The 12,034-nt window shown below is 36.4% G+C and overlaps 1 protein-coding gene across 2 annotated transcripts; it reads left to right on the forward strand.

The window, feature by feature from the left end:
- Window positions 1-325: 325 nt before the first annotated feature.
- Window positions 326-10,853, forward strand: tfcp2l1 (transcription factor CP2-like 1). 2 transcript variants are annotated; one of them, XM_079618162.1, is made up of 15 exons: window positions 326-604; window positions 1,360-1,502; window positions 2,017-2,090; window positions 2,801-2,906; window positions 3,015-3,121; window positions 3,212-3,364; window positions 3,753-3,863; window positions 4,852-4,943; window positions 5,034-5,085; window positions 5,193-5,286; window positions 7,580-7,670; window positions 7,765-7,847; window positions 7,928-8,070; window positions 9,056-9,107; window positions 9,515-10,852. In XM_079618162.1, exons 1-15 carry the CDS (start codon window positions 543-545, stop codon window positions 9,550-9,552), a joined length of 1,401 nt encoding a protein of 466 aa, XP_079474288.1. In that variant the 5' UTR covers window positions 326-542; the 3' UTR covers window positions 9,553-10,852. The 2 variants fall into 2 exon arrangements, with proteins under 2 accessions (XP_079474288.1, XP_079474289.1); XM_079618163.1 differs by lacking the exons at window positions 326-604; window positions 1,360-1,502 and adding an exon at window positions 1,512-1,696 and having other exon boundaries at window positions 9,515-10,853.
- The last annotated feature ends 1,181 nt before the right edge of the window (window positions 10,854-12,034 follow it).

Here is a 12,034-nt window from a genome sequence, read left to right on the forward strand (position 1 = left end):
CTACTGTAAAATTCTATCATAGTGTATTATAACAAAGGCATATTGAAATGTAAAATGAAATATATATTTTTTTTTTAAGCAGAATAGATTATTTTATAGTCTTAACAGTTTTTAAGTACGTTTTCAGTTGCCAGTGATTTTAAAGGTTTCCATCAATACAGATGTGAAAATGTAGTAGCCTACAAAAGTACACGTGCGTGCATACAAACCTCGCATTGCATGAGTTTATAAAGTTCTGCACGCAACATATGGTTTATCAGCAACTCAGTCTTGACCTTTGATGTCAGAGTCACCGCCTGTGTGCCAAAACAACTCTGTAGCCGATCGCTTCAGAAAAGTCCGCGAGAGCGTCGGTGCAGGAGGTGACAGAGGATGAAGGCAGAGTGACGGACACTCAGGTCACCTGACGACCGTCACGAGGGGATAAAAGACAGTGGACAAACTGTTTCGGAAAAGCCTTTGTGGCCCTCACGGTCCCCTCGCCGGCCACCACCGTTTGACGACTCATACTTTTGGAGACCAACGTCACCGAACTGTAGAGCATGCTGTTTTGGCACAGCCATCCTGAAACCTATCAACAACACTCGCAAAATAATTATATAAGGTGAGTACATTGGCGCGAGTTATAGAGATTGTGTAGTCGGTTTACGTTGTCATTGAATTTGTCATTTAAAAAAAATCGTTTATTTATTTATTTATAATACAATTTATTTTTATAGATGAATATACCTGAGAAGTCTTTCACGAGAAAACGTATGCTACCTTAGTGACAAAGCAAGCAGAAAGTCATTAGACATCGGAAACTTTTTTAGTTTTAAGTCAGTTCTACAAGTCTCTTATCAGTCATATTATCTTCCCTGATTTTGCAGTACTTAGACAAAACTGAAAAATAGACTTTTATGTATCTTTCTGGATTAATCTGTCCAACATGTTTAGAGTTATTTGTCTGGGTGCATCTCCTGTTTTGTCTTGCTTTTTGGTTTTAGTTTCATTAGTAGCCTACATGTAGTAATAATATAAACGATGCAGAATTACATGCAACTAAACCAAACCTAACCCTTTAGTAAGTACATGTTACTTAATATTACTCCGTACATAAATGTCTAATTACAGTGCAACAAAGACACTATAAAATAAAGTGTAACCGTTTTTTGTAATTGTTTTGCAATGTGGTGCTTGGTAATACAACAACAGTTTCTGAAAGATTACCATATTCTTAAATGATTGTGTGTAAAGTGTTCTTCAAAGTATCTCAATTCGTTCCATCAAATATACACTTTATTGTTAGTATGTTCACTTGGCATTAAGTTTTGAGCCTCTACTTTATTGGTCTATAGTATGTCCTTTATTTTCCCTCAGAGATGCTCTTGCTCCATTTCTCAAGCATGAAGAGGAGCATCGGTCCACTGAGATCAGAGCGTCTCCTTTTCATTATGTGCTTTGTGCAGCCACATCTCCAGCGGTCAAACTCCAGGATGAAACACTCACATATCTAAATCAAGGTATTGTTAAATAGTCTTCTTCTGCTTGTTTAACTTCAGTCAACATTTGAAGTTGCATTATTCATAGCACATTGCTTTGTCTTTTCATCTTATGTTCATCTTTAAAGAACCTTTTTTCCCAGCACATATCAGTCTGTACTTTTGACATGATGGTGTAACCGAAAGTTGTTGATGTCTGAAGTCCATGACTAAAGGTGACATGACTAAATGACATGACTAAACATGACATGACTAAAACGAACAACACACTGCATAAAGAGTTACCAAAGCAAACTCTTAAGGAGAATCACAATAAATACTCGTGTAAATGTGATTTTTAATCTCTGGAGCAATATTTGTACATTTTATTTTGAGGCTTACAGATGATTTTGCTCCTATACATGTACAGTAATTATGTTCTGTGGACATTAAATTAAATAATTTGTGCATTGGCAGTAAAATCAACCATTACAAATACTTTCAGTGTCGTTTCTGTTTTTTCCATTTTAATGCGTCTTGTTTTAATGCAATGTAGGTCAGTCCTATGAAATCCGAATGCTTAATAGGAAACTAATGGAGTATACAGAAATAAGCAGCAAATATGTAAAGGTAGGTTAAATGAATGTGTTTTTTTTTTACTATGTGGCTGTTACAGTATGCATCACCTGTCAATACACTATAGTTACAGTACTGTTCTATCTTCTCCTCCACATTAGTGCCCATATTTTGTTGTTATGGATGATTACATTAGGGGTTTTTAGTGCAGACCTAGAGATAAACAAAGATGCTCTTTGAAATAGTCTCACATAATTTTGTGAAATATGTATATATGTATATTTTTTTTACCGTTTTTAGTTGTTAGTTTATTATCCAACAGATGGCATATTCTAGGTTTGTTTGTTTATTTATTTGTTCAATAGAGACAATACATGTTAATGAACATCAGTATCAAAATACAAAATGTAAATGTTAATATGCTGGATTTAGCAATATTGCTAATTTACATCCAAAGTATGTCCCTTGGAACGTAACACAAAAAAGACATTACTAGTAAAAAAAAAAAAAAAAAATACAGAATTATAAATTAGAAGATAATGTTACAAATACAACATCCTCAAAGAAAAAAAGTAGTGCAGTCATTGTCATGTGCATGTAAAAATTCATAGTTGACACTTAATTGTAACCATTTGTGGCTGAATTCTCTTAAATGTGAGATGTTATGAAATACTAAAGAAAATGCAGACGTATAACACTTGGTTTTACCCACGGTGACATGTGGGATGCTTTCCTGACATCATACGGTCTTGCCCTGTTTCCAGAGTATTGTGCGTGTCGTTTTCCATGACCGGCGGCTGCAATACACAGAGCATCAACAGCTGGAAGGATGGAGGTGGAAACGACCAGGAGACAGGATCTTGGATATAGGTGGAATTTTCCTCATAAAGCGCATTTCTAAAAGACCATCTTGCCATTTAAAAAAAAAAAAAAATCATATTGTCATATGATTTACTATGTCCATTTTGTTATGTTCAGATATCCCGCTGTCAGTGGGCATAATGGAGTCTCGAGCCCACCCACTGCAACTCAACACCATAGAGTTCCTCTGGGATCCTGACAAAAATGCCTCCGTGTTCATTCAGGTGGAGCATTTTCTCTTTCAGTCTGACCTCTCCACTAGATTTCTGAAGTGAGTATCACTAGCAGTAACTTCTCTGTTTTTTTATATACAGGTAAACTGCATTAGCACCGAGTTCACCCCTAGAAAACATGGTGGAGAGAAGGGCGTCCCTTTTCGCATTCAGATAGACACCTTTGCAGCCAGCGAGCATGGAGAATACACTGAACACATGCGCTCCGCCAGCTGCCAGGTCAAAGTGTTCAAGGTAGAGCATCTTTACTCTACAAAGATAACAGATACACAGTGTGCTTTGTGGAGATGTTAGACTGTGAAATAACCTCAAAGGTGGCATTATTATTTTGATGTTACTTAAAGGGATAGTTCGCCTTTCATCATTTACTCACTCTCATGTCGTTCCAAACCAGCATGCAATTTTTCTGTTTACGACAAAAGAAAATATTTTAAAGAACGTTAGGAATCAAACAACATTGGTCTCATTGACTTATTGTATGGACAAAAAAAACCTGATATGTTCCACAGAAGAAAGAAGGTCATAAGGGTTTGGAACGAGAGAATGTAATGTGAATGCAAGTAAATTACATTTTTGGGTGAACTATCCCTTTAATGCTTTAAGTGATATTTTTCTTTTCAAGCCGAAAGGCGCAGATCGCAAACTCAAGACTGACAGAGATAAGATTGAGAAAAAGAGTCCTCAGGATAGAGAAAAATATCAACCGTCCTATAAAACAACAGTGTTGACTGAGGTAAGACATCTGCCTTGGTAGTATTAATTTTTTTTTAAATGCTACTAAAAATGTCCTCTTTTCATGCAAAGAAAATGGATCTAGATTTATACTGCTCCAAAAATAACAAAAAAAAACACCTTGATGAAGACCATTTTTTTCTGTCCAAAAACGCTTGTTTTTATTTTTTTTACTAAGGCTGCATCTGAAATTGCATACTTCCCTACTATATAGTATGTGACAAAAGAAGCATGTCCGAATTCACAGTACTCATAAAAAAGTAGACAAAAAATCCCAAATGACCTATTTTTTCCGGCGATATTCTGAAGTGTGCATACGATGGACACTTTACTATCCCATGAGGCCCCGGGAGAGGATTTGTGAATGACGGTGATGCGACACTACTGACGCTGGTAGGTCACATGATAATGTCAACATGGTGAATGTAGTACATTCACACTACACACATTCATACTATATAAAACATACTTTTTTAGCGGTCGTAATATAATAACTTTTTAAAAATAAATACCTACTCGAGAGTATGCGATTTCGGATGCTTTGTAGCTCTCACATCTAATTTGTGACTGTGCATTACACTGGTCATGTGCTATTCAAAAAACATTTGTCGTCAGCTACATCAAATTATATAGACTAATTTTATGACACTAATGGTGTTTTGGAGCTTGACAGTATAAATCACCATCATTGTATAGAAAAGAGCTGTTTTTAAGGAAGAAATTTTCTCGTTTGGTTTAAGTATTATTTCAGCTATAGAAATGTTAATGATTGCGCTCTTTCAAGACGGCAGTCAAACATCTATGGCTGCTGAATTTTCCATTACCTCCTGACTTTGACTGGCCAAAGTGAAATATTAAGCTCTCTCATACAAGCATGGTTTGACTGGAATGTTTGGCGAGATTGCTTGTTAGACCAAAGCAATACATATTAAGAATAAGGTCAAGAGGTGGGGCTTAAACAGCCACCTGACTTTTTGCTTTTCTTTCAGTGCTCCCCTTGGCCTGAAGCCCCATCCGTCAGCAGCAACACTTCATCTCCAGGTTATCTCAGTGCTCACACTTCCTACAGCTTTTCAGAGGAGTGAGTCCTTATTCAGTATGAAATCACAGCATGATTTTCAGGAACACAAACATAACTGGCCTCGGCTCTCCCGTCTTGTTGCGTTTATAGAAACTGCTCTCCACACCAGCAGGGGGAGCTACTTCTGCCCAGCTGCTCTGATGTAAGTATGGCGGGCTGCTTAAAAACATTAATGCCGTGCTTTTCTTATCTTTATAGGTTTGTGTTTGAGGACATGGATGATGCTATTCTTCTTCTTTTTGCCATTAGCAACTGTTGCCATCGTCCTCCATGCAGGACACGCAGCAGTGGCTCCATCGTAATAGATTCTCCTGTTTCTGCAGGCTCTTCTCTGGCTTCTCAGGTGGGCTGAAATATTCACTGAGAATTGCAGCTGTTAGAAATTCTAGTGAACTGCATACTGCTTTCTGATTTTATTTTAGATTGAATTTAATAGTTTAACATTAACATGCTGCTAAACCAACAAAAAAACAGCTTAAAAATACATTGAACACACATTTTTGAGTAAACAGTTGATTGTGAACTGTATTGAATGAATTATATAAAGTTTGGAGTCAGAAAGATATATATATATATATATGTGTAGCAAGGATGCATTCAATTTATCAAAAGTGGTATTTATAATGTTTCAAAAGATTTATATTTTCTATTTCTTTTGAACTTTCTATTCTTTAAGGAATCCTAAAAAAGTTTCTACAAAAATATTAAGCAATATTAAACTGTTTTCAACATTGATAGTATTCAAAAAATCTATTAGCATATTAGAATGATTTCAGAAGGATCATGTGACACTGAAGACTGGATGATGCCAGAGCCCGTCTACGGAGAGCCTGTTCACTCCCTATTAAGTCCTATTGTACCGAATTTTGGTTGTAGTTCCACCAGAGTTCCACTGGGGGCGATCGCCCCCGAGTGCAAAATGAATGGGAGTCTATGGGGCTAGACGGCTAAATTTGTCTCTTTCACCCGATTGCCGTTGAGAAATCTCAGATTTGATTGTAGGTTTGGCAAGTTCAACATGGGTTATAGGTCGAAAATTGAATGAACGAGTACTTATGTCCTTTCGATTTCTTACAGGTTGAGTTGGTGTTGCCCATAACACGCTAGCATTCTGCTAATGAACGCTGATTGGTCAGTGAAGGACTGGTTACGACCAGAGATACCGCTTGATGGCATCATGGCATCCGAAGCGGGAACAGAATGTATTCTAGCAGAAACTCTTCTAGCACGTGTGTTTACCATACTGTCTATGGTGTTTACCTGTGTCAGCTGTGCTGGCGATACCTCGAGAGAAAATAAAGTGCAGAGCGCGAAAGCACCACAGTGACTGAAGGATTGCCGTAAAGCAGTATCTCTGGTCGTACGATGTGTATGACGTCATTGACATTTTGAAAGACTTTTTAAAGCAAATAAGTGACTCTAAAAAATCTAACACCCAGCAATGTGCAATTTCTTTGCATCTCCTTTCGAATACAACATTCAAATTACTAGACAAAAAATTATATCTTGAGAAAAGTGGATTTTGAGGGGTTTAGCTCCATAGACCTCCATTCATTCTGCACTCGTCCTGTGAGCGCCCTCATGTGGAATCAGAGTGGAACTGCAACCAGTCAGAAGCCGGAAGTGTAGCGAGAGTGAACCTTCTCCCTTTATTAGACATTCTCTGATGATGCTCAAAATCCATCACAGTAATAAATTACATTTTAAAAATGTATTAAAACAGGAAACAATTTAAATTATAATAATATTTCACAATATTAAGTAATAAATGCAGCCTTGGTGAGCACAAGAGACTTCTTTCAAAACATTCACAAAATCTTACTAACCCAAAACTTTTGAATGGTACTGTATTTGAAACAGTCATTTGGCGCTTTTCCACTGCATGGTACGGTACGGTTCGGCACGGCACGGCACGCTTTGGCGCTTTTCCACTGCATGGTACGGTACGGCTCGGTTCGGTACGGCTCTCTTATGGCGCATTTCCACTGCATGGTACGGTACGGTACGGCTCGCTTCAGCTCGCTTTAAATGGTACCACCTCTGTTGAGGTTCCAAGCGTACCGTACCGATACTAAACGTGACGTGAAAACACTGCAGATCACTGATTGGTCAGACAGAATCGTCACTTCAGCGTCATTGTATATTTGCTACACGAGACACTAAACCCGCTATATTTAAATAGCCAGACAACAGCAAACGCGGTAGCACCTGTTTTTAGAGTTTTTACTTGACAAAAAAAGTTCAAAAAAATCAAACAAGAAATGGCTGAATCGTGGTCAGTGGACGAGGTGCAGACGTTCCTCTCGTTGGTTGCCGAGGAGCGGAAGTAGCACAGCTCTTAGCCGCACACGGCTACCACCAGACATGCAACTTAACGATCAGTCCCACCCACTTTGAAGCGGTACTAACTGCAGTGGAAAAGCAACCGAGCTAAAGCAAACCGAACCGTGCCGTACCGAGTTGAGTCGTACCACGCAGTGGAAAAGCAAAGCGAGCCGAACCGCTCCGCGCCGTGTTGAACCGTACCGAACCGAACCGAGCCGTACCATGCAGTGGAAAAGCGCCAATTGTGTTGACTGTTTTCATTAAAAATATCACGATTTTAAATATTAGACTACTATATGTTATTGTTTCAGGTTCCGATCTGCTAAAAATGAGTAGAGAAGACTTCATTCAGATTTGTGGTCCTGCTGATGGCATCCGTCTCTTCAATGCAATCAAAGGAAGGTGAGCTGTCTCCCTAATCAAACACTTCCGCTTCATCCTAAAATGTGTCCTGTCCAAACGTGTACTCAACACTGTCTGCGGCGATGTTCCGCAGGTGTATACAACCACGTCTCACTGTCTATATATCCCAGCTGCAGAACAGGAACCAACCCCACACCAAAGAAGCGGGTGATGATGGTAGGAGATGGTGTCCGTTATGATATGCATGACATGTAGTTACATTTATACTTAATACTCTTAATTGTTTTTGTCTGTAGTGTACCATGCCCTCTACCTAGAAGACCTAACTGTCCTTGAGCTCACTGAGAAGATAGCCAATCTATATAATGTTCCCTCACAGCAAATCCATCGTATATACAGACAGGGGCCAACGGGGATCCATGTCTTAGTTTCAGATGAGGTAAGAGAGCAGAAAGTGCTTTAAATTGAGGCAGGACATTCCAGAGATTACAGAAGTCAAGAACTGTTGGACAAATAGTAGGACATTTACTCTACCATTTCAAAAGTTTGGGGTTGGTAAGAGTTTTGTTTAAAAAATAAGTATATTAAGCTCATCAATGCTGCATTTGTTTAACAAAAAACTTAAAAAATAAAAAGTAAAATCCTGAAATAATATTTTAATTAATTATTTTATTATATTTTGAGATGTAAATTATTCTTGTGATGCAAAGCTGAAATTTTCAGCATCATTACTGGTGTCTTCAGTGTCACATGATACTTCAGAAATCATTCTAATATTCTGATTTGGTGCTCAAGAAACATTTCTTATCATTATTAACATTGAAAACAGTTGTACATAACTGCATACGTGTGGATACTGTGATACATTTTTCAAGATTCTTTGATTAATAGAACATTCAAAAGAACAGCATTGTTTGAAATAGATCAATAATGTAAATGACACATTCAAAGCATCCTTGCAGAATAAAAAAAATAAAAAAAATATTATTGACCCCAAAGTCAAATGTACATTTGTATATCAGTAGGTATTGGCCACATAACTTTTTTTGAAATTGTTTTTCTAGGATTAGTTTACCAATAAATGAAATGTTTTGTCATCATTTACACTCATTTCAAACCTGCATGATTTTGGTTCTTCATAAAACACAAAAGGAGATGTTTAGCAGAATGTTGACACTGCTCTTTTCCATACAGTGAAAGTGAATCTTGACCAGGGGCTGTTAAACTCCAAACATAGACAAAAAGCACTATAGACTTAGTCTGTAGCAACACTCTTTTCCTCAAAATCATTACCAAAGTTACTGATTGTTCAAATAAATTAGAGTGCCAGAAAATACAGTATTCCAGGTATATGCTGTTAAAAAGAATCACAAAGGTGTGTTCTAATGCATTCAGGTCACTCTACATATATTTGGCTTTTTCAGATGGTGCAGAACTTTACAGAGGAGACTAGCTTCATTATCAGCACTATGAAAGGTAACTTCATGGACATTCTTATCTCAACTATATTAATTTAGCCTCATGTTTATCAAGCTGGAGTTATGGGGTGAAAATTTCCATTGCACAAAAGACTTGTTCAGAAGGCTAAATACTTGCTGACTTTACATTAAATGCAAATACTTTGACAAGCATGAATTCTATATAATACATCCAAATCACAGGTAGCTTTTGGTTGCGTCACACTTCTGACTTTCATGGCTCACTGAACAGGCAACTGTTAAAAAGTTTTCAGACTTCTAGGAATGACTTTGAAAAACAAAAGACTATTTAAAACAAAAAACATCACTCAAATAATCACAGTATGTGTCTGAATCTCTTTTGCATTCACACTTCATAATCATATGTGGTTAATATTGGCTACGTTTTTTCCTGTGTGACGGCAGATGAAAGTAATGATGGCTACCATGTTGTACTGAAGTGACCCGAGTATGTGACTACTGGAGCATTGCAGGTGCCTTTAGCTTATTTTCACAATATTGGACTGTTTCATATCACGTAGTGGAATGTGAAATTAATAAATGATGTAGATGACTGTTCCGTATTTTAAAGAGAGAATGTTGTAAAGGGTTTTGCTGTAAATCAAATATGAATATAAAAAATATAAATATTAATTATTTTATGTATTAAGTCAAGTCATGTTCAGTTTGTAAATTTGTTTTATAGTAATTATTTTTATCATGACACGGTAGTATTTTGGCAGTATTCTTTTCAAACCATCATCACACATTTTTTTTCTATTTTCTTTAGTTTTATTATTAGATACCAAATTGCACAGACCTGATTTGCTGTGTAGATGGCCTTACCAAAATAAACTCACACACACATTTTATATATTTATTTATGTATTTAGAAACTTCCAAAACTTGTCCAATTGAATGTCTCATTTGATGAAGTTTGCATCATTGATTCTTTCATTTTCCTGTTTATTACTGTGAAGCAGAAATCATCTGTATTGTATAACTCGCAACTCTTGTCTATGACTTGGCCATTTACAATACAGATATTGGTGTTTATATTAATGTTGCTACGATAGACAAACATGGAATTTAAAAGACCTCTAAGTAGTTACATTGGTGCTTTTGTTCAGACTGAGACTGAGTCACAGACTGAGATAAAGTCTTTGCTCAGGATCTTTTATTGCTTTGCTTTTTTTTATCACAATGCTTTTGAGGTTTGTATTTTTGTAACTGATTAATGATTGTGTATTTCTCAAAGCGTTTGTACGAACTGTACTATAGCACCTGTTTGTTTGTTTGTTGAACTTATCTTGATGGACCTTGCTGCTTGATAACCTTAAAAAAATATTTTGCAGGAAAAAAATAAAACTTTTGTATGGTAAATGTCCTTGTCATAAATGTAATGTGTATGTTTAAGTGTTGCAAAGAAACATGTTTTATTTGTACCCTAGTTTTCCGTAACACTAACAGTGTGTGGTCACACCTGCCACATCAAGTACAAAAGTAAGCTTTCAAGTTTATAGTATGTGTGTATAGCTGTTTAACAAATCAGCTATCCTTTTTGTTTGATTGACCGTACAAATCATTTCCTTGGGTTGTAATGTGTATCAGTAGGTTGTCTAGGTTCAGCTTGTGAAATGCGTTGGTTATGAAACAGTTTATTGACAAAAGCCTTTGGTTTCTACTCAGATTCTCCTCCAATTCCTCTGTAGTCATGAGGTCAGTGTAGTTAAGTGAACTTGTAAGGGTGATTTTGTGTGTGTTAGTCATGACGTGGAGAGCAGCACACTTCAGTGAGCAGCGCTGAATCCACAGTGGAATTCCCAAACCCTGTAGCATCCAAAAAAAAAAAAAAAACGCTTAGCAACACATGCAAAACACCACTAAATGGACCACTATTTATATATTTTTTCAATATCATTTTTTAAAATGCGTTTACTGTGAGCACTGCTGTCGTTTAGAAAGTAAATCTTTCACTCTCAGTTATTTAACTTGTCTAACCGTGTGCAGTGGTGAACATTCAAGCACAACAGAATTCTATCATTTATGAACATTTCCATTTTCAAAATGTGTTGGTCGTGATGGAAATGTTGCCACACCAATCGTGATTTACGTAAAAATTATAAAAAATATATTTTTCATATAATAGTTAAATGTTTATTTTATTCTTTGTTCAGGTTGTCATGTTTAAAAAGTTCACATTTGAACTATCAAACGCTATATTATAAACGCGGTTAGTGATCCACGGGCAAGTGTGAATATCGATAAATTGATCATCCAGTCAACAATTAGAGAGTGTCAATGCTTCACGCTTTATTATGTACAGTACCAAATAAATTAATAATATTCACTACTTAGCATCTTGTTTAACGTTTTACTACCGAAGAAACATAAGATACCAAACAAACAATACAATTCCAATTAGTCCAATTAGCAGCAAACTGAATAAATAAACATAAATTAACGTTAAAAAAAAGAAATGAAATGCATAAAATATTACACACTGAAAACCCTAATAAGTTGATTGAACTCAATTGATTTGAGTAAACTCGTTCCCTCAATTTGAGTAATGGGGTCTCCCAAAACGTGCATACCGGTATTTAAGTTTACTTAACTTGGTGCTTATGTAGACTTGACTTAAATTGTTTAGTTCACCAAACTTGACGATTATTTAATGTACTTAAACAATAAAGTTCACTTAACTTAGTGTTAATTTCCACTCTTAACCCAAATTAGTTGACTTTACTCGCAAATTGCGTGGAAACCCGTTGCCCTATACCACTGAAACTAAACATGTTGAGTTGTATTAACATGGAACCCTAACTTTTTACACAAGCTGAAACTAAACTTTTCATTTGAGTGTCACCATTGTTGAGATTCATATGCTGATTGTTGATGTGTGTGACAAAATAACATGGCATTTAAAAAAAAAATCTACATAATGTT

The sequence above is a fragment of the Phoxinus phoxinus genome (genome assembly GCF_949152265.1).
Source record: "Phoxinus phoxinus genome assembly, chromosome: 7".
NCBI lineage: Eukaryota > Metazoa > Chordata > Actinopteri > Cypriniformes > Leuciscidae > Phoxinus > Phoxinus phoxinus.

Excerpts from the sequence above, each read along its gene's own strand:
- tfcp2l1 (XM_079618162.1), top strand. The coding sequence starts at position 543 with ATGCTGTTTTGGCACAGCCATCCTGAAACCTATCAACAACACTCGCAA. Across the intron at positions 3,864-4,851 it reads AAACAACAGTGTTGACTGAG|TGCTCCCCTTGGCCTGAAGC; the intron begins GTAAGACATCTG and ends CTTTTCTTTCAG. Across the intron at positions 7,671-7,764 it reads TTCAATGCAATCAAAGGAAG|GTGTATACAACCACGTCTCA; the intron begins GTGAGCTGTCTC and ends GATGTTCCGCAG.